This window comes from Clytia hemisphaerica, unplaced genomic scaffold (genome assembly GCF_902728285.1).
Source record: "Clytia hemisphaerica strain Z4C2 unplaced genomic scaffold, Clytia hemisphaerica genome assembly, whole genome shotgun sequence".
Lineage (NCBI taxonomy): Eukaryota > Metazoa > Cnidaria > Hydrozoa > Leptothecata > Clytiidae > Clytia > Clytia hemisphaerica.
In genome coordinates, this window is record NW_027104166.1 from 1294918 (window position 1) to 1322528 (window position 27611).

Genomic DNA, 27611 nt, shown 5'->3' on the forward strand with positions numbered 1-27611 from the left:
AATCGCGCCCACGGGAAAGTTCCAATTTTTAATTATCGGGAAATCGGGGAAACCGGTTCACCACGTGGATCAAAAACGTACGGAATGAAACCTGACAAAAGGTTTTCAACCAGATTTATTCAGATAAAGCTATAAGAAGTTCATTCAGTCAGGCACATCCTGGCAAGTGAACGGGGTATTTTTCACTTATGATTGGTGGCAAATGCAAGGGGTCGAAAACAAAAGTGATGTAATAGTGCTGAATACCCCACGCAATTGAACCGGGTTTGAAATATTTTGCTTAATTTTGAAGAACTGCATTGATGAAATTTTTTTTCCATGGGTCAATTTTTTCTTCGAAGATTGAAGAAACTTTTAACAAAAAAATTAAAGTTCCCAGTTTTCTTCCTTTTTTTCCCATTTTCAGTTTGAAGTTCATTTTTATTCATTTTCACGCTTTTAGCCTGAGACGTCCTATCTCATTTACACTGGGTGACGAATGCCCCATGCAAATGCTCACCCCGTTCATTTGCCAGGATGTGCCTGACTGTCATTACTTGTAGATTTTAAAACCTACATAAGCAAAAACGAAAGTTGTTGGGAAGGAAAGAGTAAACGCAAGACAGAAGGTTTGGTTGTGTTGATCAGGTATGTTTTTATCCGAACTAATGTAAAAAAAGACCAAAGAGGTCCTGACTGTGGATCTACTACTGGTGATATGTTTATATTGATTTTGAATTAATGAACTAACATGTTTCAATGAAATTTTGTGTGATGGAAGATAACAGGTTTTTAAAAGTTCGAGCACAGGTAACTTGACTCTAAATGTGAAAATGAAAAGCGAAGAAGCGTTCGTTTTCTGATTGTCTTTTTAATCTGCCATGAAGTGTTATAAAATTCCTTATAGAAGCACACATTCTCCTACAAAGATGCTTTATGAAAATGACGTTGAAAAAGGTTTTTCAAAAGTATGTCATTTTATCTTAACAATTTCTTAAACTACATCACACCCACGGAGCGCTGACTTTATGTTTTATGACTTGTTCTCACCCGTTTGGTTTCCGAAATAAAAAGAAAGTCATAATTGTGAACTTTGAACATGCTTAAAATTGTGGTAGTTACACCAACTGCCAGACGGTACTAATAGGGACTTTTGAAACAGTCAGGAGTTTTTGCCTAATTAGGAAAGTTTTTTTACTATTTTTCCGAACTTTCCTATTAGGAAAGTGAAACTATTTTTATAAATTTTGCAAAAACTACAAAAAGTTGCATGTTTCCAACAGCATAATTTAATAGATACTAACCTCCTCCAGAGGATTTGAAAGTTTCAAGTTGTATTTCAAGTGGGTGCTTGAGATATGGCTTTTGAAAAAAGACTAACCTGATAAGACCTTTTCTACATGATACAGAAACAAAATTTCAAAATGTATCCGGGGCTTTAACGCTTTAAATTTATTAACTAGGAAAGTTATTCATTCGGGCCGTTTTTTTAACGTTCCGCTCATTAGATTTCATATTTTTTGCACATAGATCAATTTTGACTTACAACTAATGGTCATGGTTAGAACTTGCGATTATAAAGTGATTAGTAGAAAAGCAAGCCATTTTATGCCCTTTTAGCGTCCGATGACCGGACGCTGCCCCTCCTGAAATCACTAAAATTTTGGTAAAAACAGCGTTTTTAGCAGAAAAACACAAGAAAAAGTGCCCTTTGTGGCCACCAATGGACGCTGCCCTGCCTTTCTAAAATATGGCCTGAAAAGGTAACTTTTTTAAGCACTTTCCTATCTAATTCGGAAAGTCAGGAAAATCATAAAATACTCAAAAACTCCTGACTGTGAAAAGTAATTTAATCAGACTTTTGTCGTTCAATTAAGTTTGACAAAGTTCAATTAGTTTGGTAATCGAACTGTTCAATTAGTTACGTCTGGTCTAACCACCAAACTCAATTTAATATTGTATAATTTACTTTTTACTACCTCTAATAGGTACTTTCATAAAATATCTAATTTCAAGAGTTTTATTAATTATCGCAAAGTGTCGTAAAATTCAAAGTTATTCAAAATTTTATCAAAAATCCCTTCAAAAAATCAAGTTTTCGGACCTAGCGATAACACAAATGAATTGAAGGTCATAAAATGCTATACTTTTTAGGTACCTATATTTATGGTAGGTACAAAAAATCATTTTCTTCTCCATGGTTACACCCCAAAGAAATTGTAAGATCCTCAAAGTTCCATTTTAAAGCTCATTTTTTATGGTAGTTGCCAATAAAATCTGAAAGTCGACTTTCTCAAACCAGGTCATATTGCATACTAAAATGTCACAAACTTGATGGAGATTTAGAAAAACATTAGTATAATAATGCACAGTCTAAATGTGCCAAAAGTCGTCAACATTGTGCACAAAGGTGTACAAGCATGAGACTTTGCACAATTGTAGTGTAAAATTTAAGATTGTAGTCTAAATCTCAACTATTTTTGTGTTAGGAAATTTTAGTCTCAATTTTCTCGCAAATTTTCTTTTTTTAAATCTTGCTTTTATTAGTGCTATTAGTGCTTTTAATTATTATTATTTAAATTTTTTAATTATATCCGGGAAAATGTACATATGTACCCTTTGGATTGATTTATAGAAATAGAAATAGAAATAGAAATAGGGGTCAAAAATGGATTTAAATCTCAGACCAAAAAATTGGCACCTTTTATTTTACAGACCAGAACAGGTTCCCAAGTTAAAATTATTTTCACCAACCCATTTAGCCTAAGGCTTTCAAAGGGTCATAAAACGCAATATTCAATGTCAAGTAACTCTAACTCTCAACCAAAGCTATCCATTTAGACATTGAAAGGTCCTCTATTTAATTTGATAGAAATAAATTTTTTGTGGTCCTTGAATTTTTGCTGACATCAGCAATTACGTCATTTTTCAAAAAGCCTTGCGTAATAACTTTTTTTGACTTCATTTTCAGATATGGGTTGTAATGTTTTTCTAAACGAGCATGAAATTTGGAGGAAAAAATTCATTTTAGCCTGGGAACCTGTTCTGGTCTTTAAAATGCACAAACAGGTGCCAATTCTTTTAAGTCTGAGATTTAAATCCATTTTTGACCCTTAAACTACAATACTGTTTTTTGACAAAAAAACAGGCACAATTGCATTATTATGGGCATGAAATCCTGAAAAATACAAATATTGTTTTGGGAATGGATTTCTTACAAGTATTTGATCAATTGAATCACGGTTCAGCACCTGAAGTTGTGATCAAGGGGTCAATGTTTGTAGGTTTTAAGGTGTAATTTGATTTTAACGCACAATTTTGAAAATATTTAGATATTTTTAATATTTATATTTAACGGGTGTTGAATCGATATTGACATATTTAATGATGTCATAATCAATGCTGTGCATGTTTTGTCATAGCCTGGATATCCAGACCGTAAACTAATTCACCGTCTAGTTTTTTTAAGATCTTGTCTCTGGTCCAACTAACTCGACTACAGGGATATTTGTCCCTGCATAATGCTCAAAAAACAACAATTTTGACTATTTTAAACGGAAATCTCATTCATATCCATCATAATGAAGAGAATTCTTCGGAGCAGTCGAACAGTCACACCTTCACCATTGCAATCACCATCATCATTGGAAGAATTGAGTGCAAGCTCACAAGATCTGGAGACTTGTACACCATCACGATGTATCACCGACAGGAAAAAAGATCGACTCAAATGCACCGAGTGCGAGAGAAGTGTTCACTATTCGTGTTCTGAACTTCCTCCATACTACATCCAGCTGATTGTTGGAAAGACGAAAGGAATAAAGTTCATTTGCGTGAACTGCGTGACTATGACCAAGAATATTGGTGCATATACTTCCCCAAACCAAAAGGTGAAATCTCTGCAGAGGGACGTGGCAAATTGTGAAAACATTATCAAGGTCAAAGCTGAGAAAGAAGCAGAGCTTCTGAAGAAGTTCAAAGCAGACAAAATTGCGGCCGATGCCAGAGAAAAAGAACTCGCTGACCTCAAAAAGAAACTGGACAACAATCCAGCACTCCACACTTTGGAATACGTTGAACAAAAGATTGAAACCAACATGGAGAAATTCAAGCACAGCATGCAAGAACTTATCAAAACAGAAATGAAGACATTGTCGGAAAAGTCTTACGCTGACGCTACAAAGACCTCTGAGGTATCTGCCAAGCAAACAACTATCAGAGAAGCTATTAGGGATGCATGGCGTGTAGAAGAAGCAGAAGAAAATGACAAAATCAAAAGATCTCGCAACGTCGTCATCCATGGCTTAGCAGAACAAGAACAAGAAGATGACAGTTCATGGGCCGAAGGTCTTGTTAAAGACACTCACACACGCGCTACTATCAAACGTGTCAGTCGCCTCGGAAAACCATCCCAGGAAAAGAAGCGCCCTTTATTAATCTGTCTATCTAGCGAAAAGGAAAAATTTTCACTTCTCGGAAACCTTCCTTCTCTCAAGGGCATCCAAAAATACAAGACAACGAGTATAACTGAAGATCTAACACCAGATGAAAGAAAGAACGTAAGGGAACTATCGTTCAAAGCTAAAACTAGAAATGAGAATGATAACTCTGATATCTATAAATGGAGAGTTCGAGGGGACTCAAAAAACGGATTCGACATCATCAAGGTCAAAATCAGATCCCAAACAAAGAAGACAGACACGAAGAATGTAGTATTCGCCAAGAATCTTACTCAAACGAAAACAATCGGAGAACAATAATTCAAGAAAACCATAACGTAAATCAAGTAGATGATGTTGAAATAAAGATCAACGAAATCAGGATCTTTTATTGCAACGCCGACACGCTAACACCTGAGAAGAAGCGACAACTGGTGCTTGATGTAGAGAAACATCATCCCCACATCATTGCGATATGTGAGGTGAAACCAAAGCACGGTGGACTGCGAGAGCTACACGAACACGAGCTTAAACATTATAAATGTGTCAGTCATACGAACATGACCACTGGCATCGGTCGCGGGATAATTATTCTTGCTCATTCATCGATCAAACATTTGGTCACCGATGTCAACCAATCAATGAACCAAGTCAATTTCAATGAAGTATCTACAATCGAAATTCGTCTATCCGGAAACGATCTCCTGGTCTTCTCCTGTATCTATCGCTCCCCTACGAACAATGACACGTCAGCTGAAAATAACAACAAGTTGAATCATCTAATCAAAGATATCGCATCAAACAACAAATACTCTCATAAATGCTTTGTCGGGGACTTTAACTTCCCAACAATCAATTGGAAAAATTGGACGACGCCACATCTCGAGGAAAGTAAAGAAGAAAGATTTCTTGATGCCCTTCGCGACTCCTTTCTCCACCAAAGTGTAGAAGAACCAACCAGATGCCGTGGGACTGACGACCCATCTTTAGTCGATCTCATTCTAACAGGTGAAGCTAACCAAGCTCTATGTCTAGAGTATCTCAGTCCTTTGTGTTTAAGCGATCATAGTTGCTTGACCTTCAGTATCAAATGTGATGCTGTATTGAAACCTAAATCAGAAAGATACAAGTACGAGGACGCAGACTTTGAAGCAATGAAACAAGATCTCAATTCTGATGATTGGTACAAGCAATTCCCGGAGATGGCTAATTCTAAGTCAACCGAGGAGCTTTGGCAGCTTTTCCGAAAGAAGATTTTGGATATACGAAACCGTTTTGTACCCATAAAGATCATCGGTGGTCAAAACTGGAAGAAGAAAGGTAAAATACCTATTGGAGTTCAACTTCGGAAAGAAATAGCAGAGAAGAGACGCCTCCATCGGAAATGGATGAAATCATTGCCCGAAGAAAAAGAATACAATCGAGCAAAATACACCCCTGTAAGAAACAGAGTGAGCAAATTGATGAGACAAGCTCACAGGAACTACGAACAAAGAATTTGTGATAACGCAAAGACCAAACCGAAGATCTTCTGGTCACATGTGCGTAACAAGATGAAATCTTCTAGTACAGTTTCATCACTACTTGAATCACCAAATGTCAAAACCTCGTTAAAGCATGAAGACCACGAAAAAGCTAATATACTTCAACGACAGTTCTGCAGTGTATTCACAAAAGAAGCAGTAGGTGAGCTTCCTGCATTTGAAAAGAGAACTGACTCATCCATCGGAGATATTCACATCTCTGAGGAGATGGTACAGAATCAATTGAAAGAGCTCAACCATAATAAGTCATTCGGTCCAGACGAAATACACCCTAGGATACTAGCGGAATTATCTGACTATCTGTCTCTACCCTTGGCTGTAATCATGAACAAATCTTTAGTTGAAGGCTCATTACCACAAGATTGGAAGGTGGCACATGTCACACCTATCTACAAAAACAAGGGACCTCAGAATTTGGCAGTCAATTATCGACCTGTTAGTTTGACATCGGTAGTGTGCAAATTAATGGAATCAATACTGAGGAAACACATCATGAAGCACCTTTCTGATCATAATCTTTTATCGAACAAACAATATGGCTTCATTAACAACCGTTCAACCGTGACACAGCTTTTGTACTATCTGGATAAATGTTATGAGAGCATCTCTAAAGGAAGCGTTGTTGATAGTGTCTACTTCGATTTTGCGAAGGCTTTCGACACTGTACCCCACCGTCGACTATGCAAGAAACTATCAGCATATGGCATCAACGGTTCAATCTTAAAATGGATAACGTCATTTCTAACAGGTCGAACTCAATCAGTAAAAGTGAACCAGTCCTTCTCGACTACAGACCCTGTAGTGAGTGGTATTCCACAGGGTAGTGTACTGGGACCAATACTGTTCGTGCTATACATCAATGATCTTCCTGAAAAGGTCATCTCATTGATCCTACTGTTTGCTGATGATACCAAAATCTTCAAAGAAGTCAATTGCGTCGAAGACTCTGTTTCCCTTCAGAATGATATAGACACACTTGTAGAATGGTCGAAAGACTGGCTATTACTATTCCATCCTGAAAAGTGTCACGTTCTGACGCTAGGAAAGTTTGGAAACATCAAACATGCTCATCCATATTCCCTAGATGGACGCCAATTGGAACACGTCTTTGAAGAAAAAGATCTTGGAATCCTCATTGACTCAGAACTTACATTTGAAGAACACATTGCAAAGCAAGTCAAAAAAGCAAACGCGATACTTGGCATAATCAATCGAGGATTTGTAAATATGAGTACAAGTACATTCAAAACATTGTATTGTGCGTTTGTTCGCCCGCATCTGGAGTACGCTCAGTCAGTATGGTCTCCGTTTCTACGTAAACACGTAAATCTGATTGAAGGAGTACAAAGACGGGCAACAAAACTTGTTCAAAAATGTCGTAATATGTCTTATGAAGAACGACTGCGTGAATTAGATCTTCCTACGCTCGAGTTTAGAAGACACTTTTGTGACATGGTCCAACTTTACAAGCACATCAACTATTACGAAAAAGATACCATCCCAAACAAGATAGCCCGTCGAACGCGACCAAACAGAAGGCACAACTTTGAGATGATTCCAAACTTTGGAAGCGATGGACTCCGTGGTGTACAAACGAATTCCTTCTTTTATCGAACTATACCAACCTGGAATAAATTGCCAAAAGATGTCGCTGAGGCAAAGACAGTCAAAGTCTTCAAAGAAAGACTCAACACTGCATGGAGTAAACACCCGAAAAGATTCAACACAAGACAATTGTAAAATACGTATAATCACGATCAGTTCCAGAGGCCCTCGTGCGCCTAGAACTTTGTTACATTATAATAATAATGTGAGTGCATCCAATTGGTTAAAACGCACCCAGTCACTAAGCAGAATTTTCGCTGGTTTTTCGATATTTTTCTATGTGTGCGCATAATTTATGGAAAAAGCTGATGTTGCAAAAAAAAAAGATAAACAAATGAAAATGAAAACACAGGTTCATTTCTAAACAAAATGGCTGATGGAAAGGAGCTTTTGACAAATGTGGCTAATGCTTGGATGTAGTTTAAAGTAGTTTTGAAATGCTTTTGAGTTTGTAAAAGAGGTTTTTTGGTTAGTAATTATGAGTGTCTGCCTGGGTTTCCAAAGTTTTGACATTCTGTCAACATGGGTTTACTCACAGACTGTGTCATTCAAACTTTTTTAGACTTTTTTAGTTGCACCAGACTCTAGAACTTTAGAAACTTTGTATGTTGAAGTAAGTGTTTCTTTTCTGAAATTTTGAGTCTGGATACCCAGACTAATTTTGTCAGCGCCGTGCATTTTCTGTCAACATCTTTTTCATTGGATAAATACAACTAAAATATACAAATAAGTAAACATAAATTTTTCGCCCGCGAGTACGACTTAGCTAAGCGCACCTCTTATTATTATCTAAGAGTTGAAGCGGGTAAAGATTACTGCGCAGGCTGATAGCGGACAAAGATTTTTTGAAGATATTTTCAGTTATAATCCAAGGTAGAACAAACTAAACATAGAAAGGGAGTATTTTTTAGTGCTCTATCCGATGATCGGTATATTTTTTAATTCTATTTTTAGATTTTTCTACCCAGCCTCGTTATTAATCGAATGCGCGTCCTGTTGCTAAGACATTTGCTTGAAATCGAAAACAAAACCAAAATATTATAGCACACATTGCCACGCGGGTAATATCAATAAATTAAGTAAAGTAATAAATAAAGTAATATTCGATTGACAAAAATTTGGCAAATGTGGCAAAATTTGAGTGCCATAAATGCCAAATAAAAAAGATGTGGTGAATCTGGCATTCTTGGCATTTTTGGAACTTACCTCCGTACATCTCCATACAAAACACTGTTCCCACGAGACTTGTGTTCTTTTCGCTCCAATTTTGCCACTTTTGGCAAAGATTTTGAAAAATAGAAGACCTTCCAATGCTAAAGCAAAACAATGCCGATCGGCAATTTGATTGGTTTAAAAAATTGCCAGCGCGTACAAACACTTCGCGCTCTACAAACGCCGACAGAAAACTGCTAACGAAGCATCTCAAAATGGAAATCATAATGGCAGCGTACCGATGTACAAATTTGCCATGAAGCTATGATCTTTTGACATTGAAATTGTGGATTTGGCAAAGTTGGTGAGTATGGCAAATTTTGAAGTCAATCAAATTGGCTGATTGTTAGCGCCCTTTTTAATTTTTTGTTTCCTTCAAAATGGGTCATTTCAGAAAATTTTCGTTACCCTTGTCGGAGGACGTACATTTTTTAATTATTTCTAGCCTTGGTCAGAAATTCCAATGTCAATGAAAATCCATGTACTTTTGCAAAATGCGTCGGAAATTCCACTCTTTTTTGCCGTTTTTAATTCAATTTCCTTGGAAATACATGCATTTTCTTCTCTCGCGAAGTTTTGAATTTTGAAAACTTTTGCCCTCAGAAATTCTCTTAAAAGCTATAAGAGGTTCATTACTTGTGGATTTTAAAACCTACATCTGCCTACATAAGCAAAGGCAAAAGTTGTTGGGGTTGAAAGAGTAAAAACAAGACTGAAGGTTTGGTTGTGTTGATCAGGTATGTTTTCAGGCCATATGTTTTTCCACTAAAAAGGCTGCTTTTACCAAAATTTCAGTGATTTTAGTATGGGCAGCGTCCGATAACAGGAGGCTAAAAGGGCATGAAAAATGGCCTGGTTTTTATTCTATTCGAACTAATGTTAAAAAATAGCTGTTTTTAAAAAACGTTTTTTAAAACGCCTTTTCGACTCCAAGAAACTTGGTCGCCAAAGTTATGCTTGGTAAAGCATAATTCAAGTTTCCATCAACAACAACAACTCTGGTTGTGCATGCTGGTAAGCTTCTATCCTTTGTTTGTTTCTCTGCTTTTTGCTTGTGTCCTTTCACTGCACTGCTTAGCCTTTTTTAAGTTAGTTTTGTCTGTTTTTGTCTTAATCAATTTTTCCTTAAGTCCTTAATTTTCTATGTTTATAGTCCAATTTTCTAGCATTCAGTAGTCTATGTTCATAGCCTAGCATTTCATCCATTTTGATAGTTTTCTTTTGTATTCAATTTTTAGTTTGAACTACCTGCAAAGATCGTTCCAAACAGGCACATTTTTGTTGTACTCCCGTCACCCTTCTCAGACCACATAGTTCGAATAGAATAAAAACCAGGCTATTTTTCATGCCCTTTTAGCCTCCTGTTATACCAAGGAAGCCCCGGTCAACCGACCGGGTGAAAATCTTTTTGTCGTCACCTGGCCGCATTTTTTCAAACTTTTTCAACATTTTCCCATTTCATCCAGTTTCATCATTGTCTACACTCGAGTGACAAATTTTCAACAGTCTTCATTTTACACTGCGCTGTGCTTTTACTGATTTCGCTTTTTTAGATTACGTAATTCTTTTTCAGAATGAAGAAATAATAATAAATGATAATAAAGTCAAAATAAAAAAAATGACATTAACTATGGAATGGTTTAAAACTTTGAAACCAGCTCACAAGACCCTTATTGTAACTGGTGCTGGTATAAGTGTAGCTTTACTCAGTTACTCAATTTACAGACATAAAAACTCTCGAAAAGTAGATGAGGATGATGTTAGAGATGAGGGTTCAACAAGTCCTGTTCCAGTCCGTGAAGCTAGTTCCTGGTTAAAAGATAATATTGGATGTGACACTCCCGAGGATGTTGGTGTTCGTAGCATGCATGTAATTGAAACTCCTAAAGATGAAGTAAATCCTGAAGGATGGGTGACGCCTACACCCTCTAATGGAAATCTAGTGTGCCGTGAAGTTCAAAATACAGAATCTGAAAGTTTTGAGGGCACACCTAGAGAACTTTCACCACGTCAACCAGTTGAAAGTGAATCTACCATGGACGAAGATGTAGAAGTGGACCGCAAGGTGATGACAATGGTTTTTTATGAACTTTTGCTTGATGAATATGTTTGTGGGATCAGATTAGATTAGATTTCTTTTTTAAGCAATGACCTTAAAACAAAATAATTCAATACTTCTGACAAATAGCAATCAATCCAAAAGGCAACTAGCATTTTAATGCATACAATTTACTGGTCTGCTTAAATTTCACTCAAAATACGCCTATTAAGACACAGAGCCTTGTATTTATGCTATAATTTTGCTAACTAACAATTTTTTAAGTCCAGCCTGAATTGTTTTTCAGATGACCAGCTAGGTAAACTTCCTGTTTCAAACAAAAGTTTGCCCGAAAGGAAATATCTTAGATATATTTTTTACTAATCAATCAATAGGCATCAAGAAAGATTTTGATCTTGGGACTAGAGCAGGCAGGGAAGTCAGCTCTCTTATCTCAACTTTCCAAAGAAGGCACCGACTGTTCAAACTATTTACCAACTAAAGGCTTCAATGTTGTTTGCATTTCCTTTGACACAATCGATTTGAACATTTGGGAAGGTGAGTATGTAGGTTTCTCATCGAACATTCTCAACTTAGGTTGAGCTACATAGAATCTTAAGATGTTTGTCTAAATGTGTCTGTTTGTCTTTTAGTCTACGATTTTATTTCAAATGAGAAACTTTAAGTTTGGTTGCTTGAGATTTTGTATGCTTTTTCGTTGGATACCTAGAATTGTTTGGGGTGTTTTTTCTATCTTTGAAATTATTATGTAAGAATTTATAAAGTATATTTCATGGATTATCCATCCTGAATTTATTTACTTTCTTTTGATTAACCACTTTAGTTGGCGGTGCACTAGAATACAGATCGTACTGGAAGAACTTCAGCCAATCAACAGACCTCATACTATTTGCTGTTGATGCAAGTGACCGAACAAAATTTCCAGCTGCCAAGTTATATTTCAACGACATCATTGGTGAGGCTAATGAGAACAGTGACTTTCACATCATTGCTACAAAATCTGATCTTGAAGGAGCTGCAAAGGCTGATGAAATCCAACATGCACTGGGTTTGGATGGTATGAAGATTAATGTGGTTGAGGTAGCTGTACGCACTGGTGGTGCTTCACAGAATATTGGGTTAGAAGAAGTACAGAAACGCTGTTTAAATGAAGAGGATGATGTCCATCTGTAATTAAAATGCTTGGTTTGATGGTTTTAGTGGATACAATTTGTTGATTTTGTGGTTAGTTTGAATCATGATGGTATTAAGATTACTTAAAATGAAACTATTTTGATGTCTCAAATAGAAACTAGTTTCATCGAATAGATTTTCAGATTTCACTAAAAATTTCTAAAACCAAAAAATGAGGTGTCAACCACAAGAAATAGCTGGATCAGGAAATTAACAACCTTGCTTCAGGTAGTCAAGGCCAATAAAATTCACCAGAAAACTGCCTTTTTACTAAAATGCCAAATCTTTGTATGTAATCTACGGGATCTTGAGATGATCTCTCAGCCAGTTTTGACACTCAAATATGTGTAGAGACAGTAAGTTTTTCGAAGAAAGCAGTAAAAGAGACGTTTTTTAAGATGTACAGATTTTTCAGGATTTTTAATTAGATTTTAATTTAATGACCTGCTTAGACAGATAATATCCTTACTGTTCATATCATTAGGGTTCAAGTTGTTATTTATTTCTTTTCTTACGTACGTAAAGACTTTGTAAAAAGAAAATGGATGGGTTTTATGGTCCAGAAATTGTAATTATTTTCAGATCAAATTTAAAATATGAAATATTATAACCAGAGGTATTATTCCAAAGAAAATTAACTTAAATGTAATGCTTTTATTTCTGCAGTAGCAGCAGCAGTAGCAGCCTGTTCGAAATTTCATTGATAATTAATTAATTTACAAAGTTTCATAGAGCCATATATTTGTATACCAATTGCATTTTACTTGATTGCTCTTTTTCTTTCTTGAAAGAAAAATGAAACGAAATGAATTTCAGTTCCTTCGCCATAACTGTGTGAGCTACAACAGTTGGGTGGTTTCTAAAGCTGAGACAAAATAGTGAAAATAAAATCAAGCCTGAGAATCCTAAAAAAGTAAGAATGGTCTAACCTCATACTGGTTTCTAAAAAGTTTGTCTTTTCTGTTCAAGCATTTTGTTTTGCAAAATTAATAAATAATACAGTTGACGCTCTCTAATTCGATTTTCAAGCAGTTTCAAGGAGAGTACCATTTCGTTGAACAAGGGAGCGCGTCAAATAGTAGTATAGCATTGCTTTTGAGAGTTTCTTGTTGACAGTGACTTTCAATATTATCGAATAGTAGAACGTCGAATTACGGAGCAGTCTACAGAATATGATATAAGACAGGTGTCTTTTTTATGTTAACTTCTTTTCTTTTTTTTTTTGAATTCTTACTTGAATAATGTATATTTCTAGTTTCGGAAGTCATGAAATTTGTACGCCCTCTCACACTTTTCATTGTTGACTCTTATCTTGATTTTACTTGTGATTTTCGAGACTGCGAAACAAAACAAATTTCAGTTCCTTCGCCATAACTGTTTAAGTGACTTCAGTTGGGTGGTTTCTAAATCTGAGACAAATCATTAGGGTTTTATTATTTTGTACCAGGCCCGGTTAACTATGATATAAGACAGGTGTCTTTTTTATGTTAACATTTCTCAACCGGTTAGACGGAGTTTAGCTTCTGTTTTTTTTGAATTGGTACTTGAATAATGTATATTTCTAGTTTCGGGAGTCATGAAATTTGTACGCCCTCTTACACTTTTCATTGTTGACTCTTATCTTGATTTTCCTTGTGATTTTCAAGACTGTGAAACGAAACAAATTTCAGTTCCTTCGCCGTAACTGTTTAAGTGACTTCAGTTGGGTGGTTTCTAAATCTGAGACAAATCATTAGGGTTTTATTAGTTTTTACCAGGCCCGGCGAAAGCGGGGAGACTGGGGAGACTTCAGCCTCCGCACTTTTGAGCAAATGAGATTTTTTTTCTCAAATTCTTAGAGTATTATCTCGTCTTGAGCTTTCAGCGTCCCCACTTTTACTGTTGTTCCGCCGGACCTGTGTACCTAGCTAGTGGCAGTGCAAATGTCAATGAATTCCCTTGATTGTTGCTTCTTATGTCTTAAGTCATTTCTCTGTATTATTTTTACTGTCAGCCTTGTATCTTATCATTTTGTTTTTCATATTGTCTCAAATGTTTGGATAGAGTGACTACAAGTTTTTTTTTGAAAAGTATTAAAATACAGTATGCCAAGGTGTACTTTTGTTCTTTTTGTTTTTCAGGTAACAAATAAAAATAATAAACCATTTCAAGAAAACAAATATATCAAATTATGTCTTCAAAAACCAAATTGTTGTTGTTGAGTTGTGGAAGCTTTAATCCTATCACACACATGCATCTAAGGATATTTGGTAACGAGACGCAATTTTAAATTTCATTGTTTAAATAAGCCCTTAATTTTCTATTTTACACTGTAATATGGACCAAATTGTATTTGGCTTGAAAAGGAAATTCTCTTTTTTAATGAAAAGCATTCAAATTTTAAGAATCCTTTTTGAACTTTGAACTGTAAATGATAAATAGAGTTTTGACTTCCCACTCCTTTGTTTTCATACCGAAAATCTAAAACACTGGGTCAATGAGACAGGAGTGCTGCTTCTACGCTTTAAATGAAAATAAATTTTAATCTTGAAAATGTTGTTAAGAGAAAGCCTTATAGGCTTTGGAAATTAACTCCTAAGCATTTAAATCTCAACAAATTGTTTCTCATTTTTGTTTATTTCAGAGCTAGCAAGAGATACGTTGCACAAGACTGGTTTGTTTGAAGTGGTTGGTGGAATCATGTCTCCTACACACGATGCTTACAAAAAAGCTGTACGTTTGTCCATCGCTGGATTTTGCTTAAAATGTTCATGTTTTGATATTATTTAAAAGTTACACCCTTTTTTTATAAGAATATTTCAAATTTTTGAAGCCTTCCCGATGTTAACTTTTAGTTTTAAGCCTAACGAAAATGTTCTTAACTATATTCTTAATATTTTGGCTATCGAAGCCTTATGTTCTTATATAATTTGTACTTGTAAAATGAATGTGTAAATGATAAGCTTGAAATTGTATTTTTTATACCTTTGGGTTTCCTTATAAACTTTTATTACACTTTCAATAATTCTATTTCAGGGATTGATTGAATCAAAACATCGAACTGCAATGTGTCAACTGGGAACAAAATCTTCGGATTGGATCAGGTGAGATACGACTTTGACTTGCTTGTACTGTGTACCTTTATAACTGTGATGTGGGCACCTAACTGTTTGATGGAAAATTTGAACTGAAGCTGGACTTTAAAAAGATGATTTATCAACAACACCAGTAACTTGTGGTGACAAAGTGCTCTATACCAAGGTAGAGCTAAATTCAAAATTTATTTTTCTTTTAAAAATTAAAAACATAACAGGCTGTTTCACGCCTTCAGAAAGTAATTAACAGGCTATAAAAGTGATTAAAAGTGATAAAAGTTGGGTTAATTGATGATTTACCGTCACCTCGAAACCGGCTGAGAATTTTAAATGAAAGCCTCTATCGTGTCTGTTTCGTTATTTCTTATGCTTAAAAAATATGTATTCCCTTCTAGCTCGTCCGTTTTCATTTCAGAATTAATTACCCAAGTGTAAACAAAACTTTTTATAAATGGTAAAAATATAACAAAAATACTGACTGACCGCCCGACCCACCTCCAATATGGCTGACAATAAAATACCATCCTAACCCTGGATTCTAGAACCTATTACTCTCGGGTACCTAATAGCCGGGGGAATTGGAATAAGCGGGGGGGGGGGTTGGAAAAAATCTCAAAACTTAATAAGCGGGGGGTTGGAATAAAAATGTTCTGGGTGGAAAATTTTTGAAAAGGAGGCTCATACGGCTGAAATAGGACAAAAGAGGGAACTTTCAAAAATATTTTCCCAAAAATTAATTAGCGGAGGGTATTACAGGGTTCCCAGCGGTCAGGGAAAACCTGGAAAAAGTAGCTTTTTTGGAAAAAGTCAGGGAAAACCTGGAAAAGTCAGGGAAAATTTAGAAAAAGTAGTGAAAGTCAGGGAAAAGTCAGGGAACTTTTTTTGGAATAGTCAGGGAAGGTCAGGGAATTCCAAAATCAGTCAACTCCAAATTACAAATGATAATTGAAATGATATTATCCTTTTCATCTTTCATTTTTGCAAGGTATTTTATCAGCCAGTAAGTATTGGTGTATTGTAAGCTCTGTGATATTTATTTAGTCCACAGTTCTGACAGTTTTGTTTTACTTATCTCTTCATTAGTTTCTTTTATTTCGTTTTAGTGGTAGAAAAATGATCCGCGGGGGGGGGCACTCAAGGTAAATGACCTACCAGACGTTCGGCCCTTAAGGGTAGGTTTTCCATAGTTCAGGAAGGGTAGGAAATTACAAAACTGCACTGAACTGGACTGTAAGGGTAGGAAATTGTGATTAAAGGCCAATTTTTTGGTAAAATTGGCACAAAATTGGTCAATTTTGGAGGAAAAATTTCACATTTTCTTGGAAAATTGCAAAAATTTTTGCCCTTTGAAAAAGTGCACTGTAAGGGTATGATTTTTCATGGAAATTCACTGCACTCTAAGAGTCCGATTTCAGATAGAAGCCAAATTTTGAAGAAAATCTTTTTAGAAAGAGGAAAGAGGAAAGTTTTCATTCAAATGATAGCACGTTCATCTTTACATACATACGACGGTACCCCTTTTGTATCCTGGTTTTAGTGGAGTTTTAGTAGACTCACTTTTTAAAAAATATATGTATTGAAATTGTGTTAAGTTTTATTTTTTTATGTCAATATGGTGTTTTTCAAAATACCGTTTGGGTGAACGGTCAGGGAAAAAGACCCAATATTCTGCTCTGGTCAGGGAAAAAGGCACCTTGGTCAATCTAAAAGTCATGGAAAAGGGCCTTTTTTTTGGAAAAAGTCAGGGAAAAATATTTCTCTTAAGTGCTGGGAACCCTGTATTAGGTACCCGAGAGTACCTATTTAGGAGTGGAAAAAAATGGACAATCACTTTAAATTTGTACTTTTATTGGCCCAGCGCTAGCGATAGGGCCTTTCATTTGCAACTTTCCGTCCTTCCGTCTGTCCGTCCGTTTTGGTAGAAACGGCGCTTAAAACCAGTAACACACTTTTTAATTTTGCCGTCTGTCGTCGGATACTGGCTATAAAAGATATATTTTCTGATTTCGCACTCCTTCAAAACAATTTTCAAAACAAAACAAGATGGCGGTCGAAGCGAGGAGGTTGATTTCATGTGTTGATTCATACTTTCTTGAACATTTTCTTTGCTTTAGTGGTCAAGAGACTTTCAAACCAAAGAAATTTTGTAATGATTTTTCTTTATAAACCTTTTTCAACATTCTGCCATATCTTATAGTCTTTGCTCAAGTTTTCATAAAGTTTTATGAGTGAAAATTCTACCTTAAATCACTTTCATTTTTAGTTTCTTGTTTTCAAAAAGACTCTATTTTTAGGAAATAATGGCTTCTGATATAGAAATAAATAAACTGAAATGCAGCTGATGTGTAAAATTGAATAAGATTGGAACTTTTTTCTTGATGCTACACAAGAAAACAGTCACTTCTGGATCTGTCGCTGTTAACAAAACAACAGTCAGTGGTGGGACGGGGTACCGTGAAGTCGGGTAACTTGCATCAGTGGAGGCAAACATGCATAGCCCTCAAATGAAGGACCTGTCTGGTCATTAAATGTTAAAATACAAAGTTAAATCAAAACAAAAATGGTAGAATAGAGCTGCGAGTGGATCTGCGTAGTTCATTTGTTTTTAAATTTTGCTGCTTTTATTGGTCATTCATTTGAGGGCTATGCATGTTTGCCTCCACTGATGCAAGTTACCCGACTTCACGGTATGATTTTCAAACTCAACACATAATTATTTCAAGTAAACTGATTCTGGAATTTGGTAATGGACACTAAAATGGAGCTCATGTGGATCTGTTGCATTAAACGGTCGGTGGCTAGATTTTTCAAACTAGCACATAATTATTTAAAGTATAAACTGATTCTGGAATCTGTTAATGGACACTAAAATGCAGCTCATGGGTAAATTTAAACTAGATTGAAACATTTTTCATGGTTGCAACGCATGAACAGTAAAAAATGGTCATTTCTGGATCTGTCACATTAACTGTTAACTCACATTAACCACATGAATTTTATTAGCCTGGATATGCAGACCGTAAACTATTTCACCGTCTAGTTTTTTAAAGATTATTCTTCTGGTTTACGGTCTGATCCAACTAACATGCCTGCAGGGATATTTCTCCCTACATATGTGAGTGCACCTAGTTGGTTAAAAAGCGCCCACTCACTATATATTCGCGGGGTTTTTTTATGTTTTTCTATGGGCGCGCATAATTTATGGAAATTTTCCACCTAGGACATTTTTATTCCAGCCCCCCCCCCCGCTTATTAAGTTTTGAGATTTTTTCAACCTCCCCCCCCCCCCCGCTTATTCCAAACCCCCCAGCTATTAGGTACCCGAGAGTATTCAACCGGGTGAACCTGCGCCTGTAGACCCGGTTGGTTAGGGGACCATTCAATAAAATTTCAAGCGTCTAACCAATGAGAAGTACCGCAGTGATTTTGAAAAGATTTTTCCTGTGTTCAATTTGATCCATGTCAACAGGGTCATACATTTGCAGAAATCTTGGCCGGTGTACCCCAGGGATCTATTCTCGTACCCCTCTTTTTTTTTATTTACATTAACGACCTCCCTGAGGGAATTCTTTCCATAATCAAAATTTTTGCTGATGACTCGTCCCTGTTTTCACTCATCCTAGATCATATTCGCTGTTCTCAAGAGTTGAACAGTGACATGCAGAAGATAAGTGAGTGGGCTCATCAATGGAAAATGTCCTTCAACCCTGATCCTTCTAAGGCAGTTGAAGTGTACTTTACCAGGAGGCTAAATCCACCTGACCCCCCAGAAATTACGTTCAATAATGCAGCCATTGCAGTTCAGGATCATCAAAAACATCTTGGTCTCATACTCGATCAAAAGCTGGCCTTTGACCGTCACCTTGATGAAAAAATAAAAAAGGCTAATCAAGGTATTGATCTTATTCGCAGACTTCGCAAGTTTCTACCCAGGGATTCTCTTGTCACTATATACAAAACCTATGTTAGACCACACTTAGATTATGGAGATATCGTATATGATCGTCCTGGTAATTCCTCATTCTCTGAAAAACTCGAGTCTGTTCAATATGATGCTTGTCTTGCAATAACCGGATGCTTCAGAGGAACATCCAGAGAAAAAATCTACCTTGAGCTAGGATTTGAAAACCTGGCAAACAGGCGGTTAACTAGAAGACTCGTATTTTTTTTTTTATAAAATAATCAATGGCTTTGCTCCTGCTTATCTCACGAATATTCTTCCTCCCCAGAGAGGAGAGGAAGAGCGCAATGCAGGGCGAAGGATAAAACCACCACTCGAGGCACCTTTCTGTAGAACCGAGCGCTATCGTGCCTCTTTCTTTCCTTTTTGCATAAATGAATGGAATAACCTCGGAGATCATATACGGAATCTTCCAACTATTAAGTCCTTTAAGCAAGCAATTCTCCAATTCCTCAGACCCAGTGCTAACTCAGTTTTCAAAGCTAGTGACAACAAGGGCGTAGTTCTCCTTAACCGATTAAGGGTTGGTTTCAGTCATCTTCGTGAGCATAAGCATAGTGGGCAACCCCCCTGGATTCAGGGGGGGGTTGAGGATTTTCAGATTTTTAAAAATAGGTGGGGGTTGGGTTGATGAGAAATTTCAGGTGGGGGTAACCCTATGTAGGTGGGGGTAACATTTTTCAGGTGGGGGTTGTCAAGTTTTCTGTATTTAACTTCGTTTGATTTTGTACTTTTTTGTCTTTTTCAACTTTCCACATACTATACTAGATAAAAATATAAACAAATGACTGTCATAAGTTCTGAAGGTTAAAAGAGTTCATTTTTTCTCCAGTCTTTTCCTTTCCAGTTTGTAGTCCTCAGGACTTTTAACTGGGATCTTTAGTGTTCCTAAAAGGAACAAGACCTCCAAATTCGAAGGTGTGATTCGATTGCGCCGTTTTGCGCATATGAGTTGGAGTATGGTGTAGCCCCTTTCTACCGGCGAGGTTGCTGAAAAAGGTGGGGGTTGGGCTGATATGAGATTTCAGGTGGGGGTAACCCTATGTAGGTGGGGGTGACCTTTTTCAGGTGGGGGTTGGAGGGGTGTTGCCCACTATGATAAGTTCAGGCACAATTTTGCTGACACAGTCGATCCTTTTTGCAACTGTCGACAAAATTCAGTCGAAACAACACAGCATTTTTTGGTGCATTGCTCTGATTACTCTAACGGCAGACTTGTTATGTTTGACAGTCTTCTTCAACTTGACATAACTTTGTTTCCATTTAATCCCAGAACATTGTGTAGAATACTTCTTTATGGTGACCCCGAATTTAGCGTTGTCCAAAATCATGATATATTGAGCATAACGATAAAATTCATCTGCGATACTGGACGTTTTGCGGGACCGTTATTCTAGTCTTATGCTCCAAGTGCTCTCCTAGCTCTTTTTGTTTATTTTTCGTTTTGTTATCAATTATTTTCTGTAGTTAGTTTTTGTTGTTTTTTTCTTTTTATATATATTTTCATTTCTTAGTCATTATTGCTCATTTTGTAAGCTTTGTAAGGGTTCCTTCCTCCTGGCGGTATGATCTGGTGGTCCTTTTGCGGGAGGATAGGAACCTTTAGATTTGTACTATTTGTTCGTGTTACTATACTATAGATAAAAAAAAAAAAATACATTTGCTGTTTTGCACGCTCGTTTTCAACACGTTTACTTTTCGCTGGGCCTTCACGCCCAACGGGCTTCTTGTTTGTTTTAGCTTTGCATTTTGAAAAGAAAATTGAGACCAGCTTTGTATTTATTAGTTTTGTATTTTGAAAGGAAAATAACATTAGCTTTGAGTAGAAAAAAATCGATCCCTAAAATTTGCACTAATATTTTGGAGAGACAGTTTATGTTAGCTTTGAACTTTGGGAGGAAAATGAATAGTTGCGTTGTATAAGTTTGAAAGGGAAATTTGAGTCAGCTTTGCATCTCTGGGAAGGATAACTATTCGTATAAGCTTGACATTTTGAAAGAAAAATTTCTTGTAAGTTTAGATGGAATTTGCACTAGGTTTGTACTTTAAAACGGCAAAATTTCTTTTTGATTTGCATTCTGGAAAGAAAATTTGTACTATAAATGTGCTGTGATTTTTCGGGAGAAAATTAACACAAGCTTTGTATTTTTGAAGGAAATTTGAATCAACTTTAGTTTGGAAGAAGATTTGAATAAAATTTTTTATCTTAAAGGGTGTGTCAAGAAATCGGCCCATATATAATTGAGACTTTGACCATGGCGTTCTAAATCTAGCACGCCATGACTTTGACGTATATATTTTCTCGTCATGCTACGCTCTTCCAACTTTGCATGTACTTTTTAAAGAAAATTTCAGTCTGAGTCTAATTTCGATTTCGATCAAGCAACCATAAAAAATGTTTTACATCGAGCCCCCTACAACTTTTTAAAAATTAAAGTTGATTTCACTCAAAGGGCCACAAATAACTTGTTAAATTCATTTACCTTTTAGAGTTAGCTTATGGGAATCGGAGCAGGCTGCTTGGAGTACCACAATAACTGTTTTGAAGCATATCCAGGAGAATGCGAAACAAAAAACACAACCAAATTATACAACCCTTCCAGATAATGGTTTGTAGTTTTGAACTTTGCTGTAAAGTCGGGTGAGGGAACGGGTCACCAAGTTTAAGTTATTGTCAAAAGTTCTTTCGTCTTTCGATTTCCGTCTCAGTGAAGTACAGTATGGTCTTTTATCAAACAACTTTAACTCGAATGCATCCTCAACACGAACAATTTTTCTTGTCCATTCAGCTAAAAATACTTTATAACCTGCTCCATAACTCGAACACGCAGGGGAGAACAAGAATTTATTCGAATTATAGAGTAAGGTTACTCTATAAGCGTTTGGAACAAACACTGTAAACACCTCCGCCACTACTCACTCCCCCCCGGGCTTACCACTATTTTCAAATTTATCCCACCTCCTAAACTATTCCTGAAACTCAACTGCATATAAAAAGCCTCCAAGAATTTGTTTTAATTTCCGTCTCATAAATTGACATGTCTTTGGATAAGATTTCTTTCCGCTACCGTAGATCTGACTGGTAGCCTAATACAAATAATTTAAATTTCTGAATATTGCAAAGAGCTTTCTTACCAAATACTTTTTTTTTATATTTTGAATAAAATTTGAGATTTTACATCAACAACATCGCTACTTCTTTCAGTACGCGTGCGACTTTTATGTGGTGCAGATTTGATGGAATCATTCAGTGTGCCTGGCTTGTGGAAAGACGAAGATGTGAGTTGCTATTTTTAGTTTATTTGGTTTTCCAAGGATTAACTGAATTTGGCTGATTTTGCGGTTTTAGGCCTCCAAAATCGTTTTTCGTGGTTTTTCGGCCTCGACTGGGAAACCGCGAAATTTTCATGGCGCGAAATTTTTATGCAATAAAGTAAATTCGCCGAAACAAACGGCCACTTAAATTAAAAATCGGCCATCCACGAAATTGAATACCCGCCATCGGCCTTTCGGCCAACCTCTAAATTAGTTACACACCACCAAAAAAACTATTATACTAAAGGCATTATCAACTATCATTTCTGACTTATGAAGAAGTATTTGTATGCCTAATTAAAGAAATTCACGTGCCATGTTATTTCATTGTCGTGAAAACAAAGAAAGTTCTCGATTTAATTCGACGCCTAAATGCGGCAAAGAAAGAAAGGTACATTTGGGAAGATTCCACTCTAGCCCTTAGGGATTTAAAGTCGATAGTCAAACGTATGTACTTTTATGATAGGCCTTAAGGGTTGGTTTCAGGATAGATGACGGAGAGCAATTTGCCCGTTTTTCGTCCGGGCCGGTGGAATTTTCGATAAAATAGTTAATGATTCCGAAATTTTCGATAGATAATTCGAATTATTTAGAGATTTGGAGGAAAAAGCTCATGCAATTTTCGATTTATTTGTGATTTCTATGTAATCTTTTCTTTCTCTAGTAGATTAAATGCATTGTTGGTGAATTCGGCCTTGTTGTTATTACAAGAGAAGGGTGCAATCCAGAACAATACATCGAAAAGCATCATATCCTTCAGCAATTCAAGGTATGTTTTGTGTTTTTGGCTTTTTTATGACCTTACTTAAGGCCGGTCTCCACTTGCGCGCGCTGCGATCGCACTTTTTGGCTTCAATAAAAGTTTAGCGCGCCCTTGTAAAAAACGTTGAACACATTTTAACTTTTTTTAACCGTTACGTCAGATCGCGCCAATGGATTTGCTTCATTTTTCTTTTGACCAATAGTGTGGAAGCTTTGCTCGAAAAAAGTGCGATCGAAGCGCGCGCACGGCCTTTATATACTTTTACGCCAGCAAATACCCTGGTGTTGGCTGATTCGAGTACCATCTCCTTCAATAGGGGTACCTTCATTTAAGGGCTCTGACCATAGTGAATTTTTCATAATCGCCGTGTTTAAAATGTGTTTTCTGACTGATGTAACCAACTAAACTATGGCATGTTATACATTTTCTGTTAGACAAACTATTCCTGAATCTGAAAATTCAAAAATTGCGATGAAATAATTTGATGAAGAAGAAAATGAAGACTTTTGCGAGGAAGAATATTTCAACTTTGAAGAGCTTAGTTTCGGCGAAGAAAAAACATTTTGAAAATTTTTTCGCAGTAGATGGTGTATCTTTCACCAAACAATAAAAATTTTTGCGGAAAATTTTTGTAAATGCTTCTTTGTCTCAAAATCTTCAAAATAGTGGTTTTTCATCAATTTTTCATCTGGATTTTGCTTAAAAAAACAGTCATAATTTTTTGACACATCTTTTTAGAAAAATTTTCCGCAAAATTTAAAATAGTTCAATTCTTTGCGGACAATGTAAAGAAATTTTGAAACAAAAAGGTTAATTACCCATTAAAACTTAGCGCTTTTTATAAAAGAAGGTGATGCAACATATTATTAACGTCTTTTTAAAGTTCATAACGTCATTTCTGCAATTAAATTCTTAATTACTCTGAAGGGATTTGATTAAAAAGCAATTTATAAAGGCAATTCTTTGTTAAAAGTGTTAAAGAACCTAAAACATAACTTTTATGTTCAAATACTAAAATCAATTTTCCGACTATGGTCAGAGCCCTTAAGAATATGTCATCGAAAATCTGACCTTAATAAGATAGATATATGCCCTCCGAATCATTCGGGATGGGTCCTAAAGTCCCAAAGGAATAAGATTCACAGCGATGACAGACACTGCGAGTTGACAGACGCGAGCTGTCATGGCGTATACCATGACACTCGAACGACACTTGGAGAGCGATGCTCACGCGAGACCGAACTTAACGAGTACCACGCCCCAATGCCAGTCTAATCTACTCTTGTATCAGAGTAGTGGTACCCAATTCCTCTCAGATGGTATGGGTTGACGCGGGTGAAGGTATATTCACTTGCCAAGCAAATCGTAGTTACACTGTGGGTATTGAACTCGCACCACCCAGGCGGGATTCAAGGATGATAACCACTATACCACACTGACTTTCCTAAGATGAACTGCAATTTAATGGTTTCAAAATCTTAAAATAATTTAGTAATAATTAGACTGGTAGCAAGGTTGCTAAGGTTGATTTTGCGTTGAAATTTACGGGGTCGACAAAAGGCTCCTAGTCGCTAGTCACTATGCTCCTTTTTTCACACCTCTAAATCAGTTTGAACGAGTGAGAAGAAAATGGCTCTTTAGACACTTTTTTTGGATAAAAAATTTCAAAAGCTACTGTCCAGCTACTTTTCTGCACTTGCGAAATTGTGAAAAGCTTCCACTGCCACTTCGAAGCGTATCATTTACTAATTTATTTGACGTAGGGATAGAGTCGACTTTTTTATCATTTCTGCCATTTTCAAAATTATTGATGATTATTCGTTACCAAAGTAACGATATAAGAAAACCCCTTGATATAACTTTCTGGAAACCCCCAATTTTCTTATAAAAAGAAAACAAACTTCGCGAGAAGGTTATGAAAAAGAATTTCTCTCTTTTCCAACTAACCCCCGTCTCGAAAAGCATTTTCATTTTCATTTTATCTTTATTACACAATATCTTTTCTTCTTTCTTTCTTTTTCTTCTTTTTTTTTCATTCGCACAGATGTCATCTTTTCATTAATTTTTGTCAATCAAAAGGTCAAATATTGGCTTTCTATGATTTCCAAAAAAAAATCCCTTTTCTTCCTTTCTTTCTCATTGATTCTCTTCCCATGAATCTTCTTTGAAAGCAAAAGAAAAATCTGCTACCGTTCGAATTTTCCCCATTCATCATACCTGCCAACTTTCATGATTTCCAGTGATTTTCATTTTCCCCTCTTTTTCTTTATCGAGAGGTTATAAAAAGGCGAAAATATCAGAGACTTCCCGCCAGAATGACGTCATCAAGTACTGATAAATACTGATAATCGCTGTGCGCTTCCCATTTCTCTCTTTGAGTCTTCAGAATTTCAGGACTATGAATTCGTCATTTTATCTGCCTCATTTCCATGAGATGTAATGTCTTGTTTTACACGTTTTTTTTTTATTAGAACACCTAAAATTTGGCTGAGCCTGGATGTGCTTATTTGTTTTAGCAATTTTCAGCCTAAATTGTTCTTAAATGCGTTCTTAATTTTTCAGACTACTCTAAATCGACAATATGATACAAAATAAAGAGCACTTAAATTTGGCAAAATTTGGACAATATTTGACTCTCGAATTTTGAAGATCCACCCCTAAATTCGGTTAAAACTGCTTAAAAAGAGGAAACAATTGTAGTTTCTTGTCATTTTTCCAAACTGAGGCTGGGCATGTTCTTAAGATGTTCTTAATTTTTCGACGAATTTCAGCCTATATGTTCTTATAAACTAGGTTCTAATAAAAAAGAAAACGTGTATTCCAAGTCTTTTTAGCTCGTCTTTGCATGTGTACACGTCAACAGTTCTAGAAACACCCCTTCCCCAGAAAAATCCACTCCATAAACTTGCCCCCACCCCAGGAAAACTGCCCCTTCCATTAAGTTTGACATTCTACACCAATGTCCAATTTTATTTACTATTTGATAAACTTATACATCGGTCAAATCTTTACACAGCTCGATATTTTTAAAACTGAAGCGGGAACAAACAGGGTCTTAACGAGTTGGAAATTTCGAAAATGTTAAAGTAATTACTTAAGAGTCCTACTGAGCCCCCCACAAAGAGCTCGGAAATGAGCATTACTTGGGCCTTGCCATTAAAAAGCTATATTGAGAACTTCCGTGTAGAATTTCAACTTGTTAGATTTTCTTTCAGCTTGTCCAGTTTTTGCAAAATGTTTAGTAATTCCACCGTGGTTAAAAGACTTTCACCATCACGTTTACATTTTTATGAATATCTTTTTTCATAGGACAATATCACGCTGGTTGAGGAATGGATCCCTAACGAAATCAGCGCAACCAAAATAAGGTAACAAACTTTCTTAAAACAGCTCTTTAAAGGCAGGCACTAAAAACACTCGACCTCACTTGGACAACTCTTAAAAGGCTGGTATTTCGAATTCTCGGGCAGCCTTCTTTCTCGCCGATGGCGTCAGGTTAAGAAACGGCATTGAACAATCAAACGATACTTTGCATCTTTTTATTCACAATCATAAGTGAAAAATAGTACACCCTTCATAATTAATTGGTTAAGTTTACACAAGGAACTTGCAAAGTTGATTTTTTATGTTTGTGTGGGAAAGATAATTCGTAAGAAAATGTTCTCCTTGAAATGGAACTATTCGTATCCCTAAATTACTCTTCATTCAAGCACCATCGAGATCGAGGCCAGTGTTTGTTAGGGTTGACTTGGGGGCTGATGTTGACTTATCACACCCCCTTCTCACTGACCTACTGGGACCCCTCCCCACTGGAAAAATTGGCTTAACTAGAAAAGTGGAAAATTATACTCTAATTTTTGTCCCCACTGAATTTTCTGACTCGAAAGCAATGGAATTCAAATCCACAGCCATGAAAAGATTTTTAATCCTAACAGGTCTATGAGAAGGTTGTAAGTCTGACGTAAAACCTGTCAATACATCATTTGCAACCAATCAGCTTTCGGGTCCGTGGAAGACATTGCAATGGTGCATATCATGAATAGCCCTGAACCAATAATAATCGTGACAACACCCTTTGGAAAGATAAAATTGAGTAAGTTGATCATCTATCAGAGTTTTCTCCTTTTAGATCTGCGCTAAATCAAAACGAAAGCATCAAATATTTGGTTCCAGATCCTGTTATTAATTACATTAAGGAGCATGGGTTGTATTCAAATTAAACAGATGTATTCAACAAATCACACAAACAAATGAAGCCCTTCATTTCGAATTATTTTAATGCGATTTATTATGAATAAACATGCGAATTTGGGGTAATTTGTCTTGTACAATGACGACCCCCCCCCCCCAGCGGAATGCGTGAATGGGCATTTTCGGTTGCGTGAATGCGTGAAAATTGAAAAAAAAAATACGTGAATGCGTGAATTGAAAAAACTTGCGTGAACGTGAAAATACACTTTTTGACTGCGTAAATGCGTGAAACTGGG

General features: G+C 36.3%; 2 protein-coding genes across 2 annotated transcripts; both read left to right on the plus strand.

Moving 5' to 3' along the window:
- The first annotated feature begins 10350 nt into the window (after positions 1-10350).
- Positions 10351-12312, plus strand: LOC136814259 (ADP-ribosylation factor-like protein 11). The gene is made up of 3 exons (XM_067070776.1): positions 10351-10844; positions 11213-11375; positions 11662-12312. Exons 1-3 carry the CDS (start codon positions 10398-10400, stop codon positions 12009-12011), a joined length of 960 nt encoding a protein of 319 aa, XP_066926877.1. The 5' UTR covers positions 10351-10397; the 3' UTR covers positions 12012-12312.
- Positions 12313-14131: 1819 nt separating this feature from the next.
- Positions 14132-27462, plus strand: LOC136814260 (nicotinamide/nicotinic acid mononucleotide adenylyltransferase 3-like). Its single transcript, XM_067070777.1, has 8 exons — positions 14132-14260; positions 14635-14723; positions 15027-15094; positions 21537-21655; positions 22252-22325; positions 23029-23130; positions 26434-26492; positions 27254-27462. The coding sequence occupies exons 1-8, from the start codon at positions 14182-14184 to the stop codon at positions 27342-27344; spliced, it is 681 nt and encodes a 226-aa protein (XP_066926878.1). The 5' UTR covers positions 14132-14181; the 3' UTR covers positions 27345-27462.
- Positions 27463-27611: the final 149 nt, after the last annotated feature.

Bases quoted from the DNA above. Each gene is read 5' to 3' on its own strand.
- LOC136814259 (XM_067070776.1), top strand. From the start codon at position 10,398: ATGACATTAACTATGGAATGGTTTAAAACTTTGAAACCAGCTCACAAG. The intron at 10,845-11,212 runs GTGATGACAATG...ATCAATCAATAG, and splicing joins ATGTAGAAGTGGACCGCAAG to GCATCAAGAAAGATTTTGAT. The intron at 11,376-11,661 runs GTGAGTATGTAG...TAACCACTTTAG, and splicing joins CGATTTGAACATTTGGGAAG to TTGGCGGTGCACTAGAATAC.
- LOC136814260 (XM_067070777.1), top strand. From the start codon at position 14,182: ATGTCTTCAAAAACCAAATTGTTGTTGTTGAGTTGTGGAAGCTTTAAT. The intron at 15,095-21,536 runs GTGAGATACGAC...TTTACCTTTTAG, and splicing joins AAATCTTCGGATTGGATCAG to AGTTAGCTTATGGGAATCGG. The intron at 26,493-27,253 runs GTAACAAACTTT...TTCTCCTTTTAG, and splicing joins ATCAGCGCAACCAAAATAAG to ATCTGCGCTAAATCAAAACG.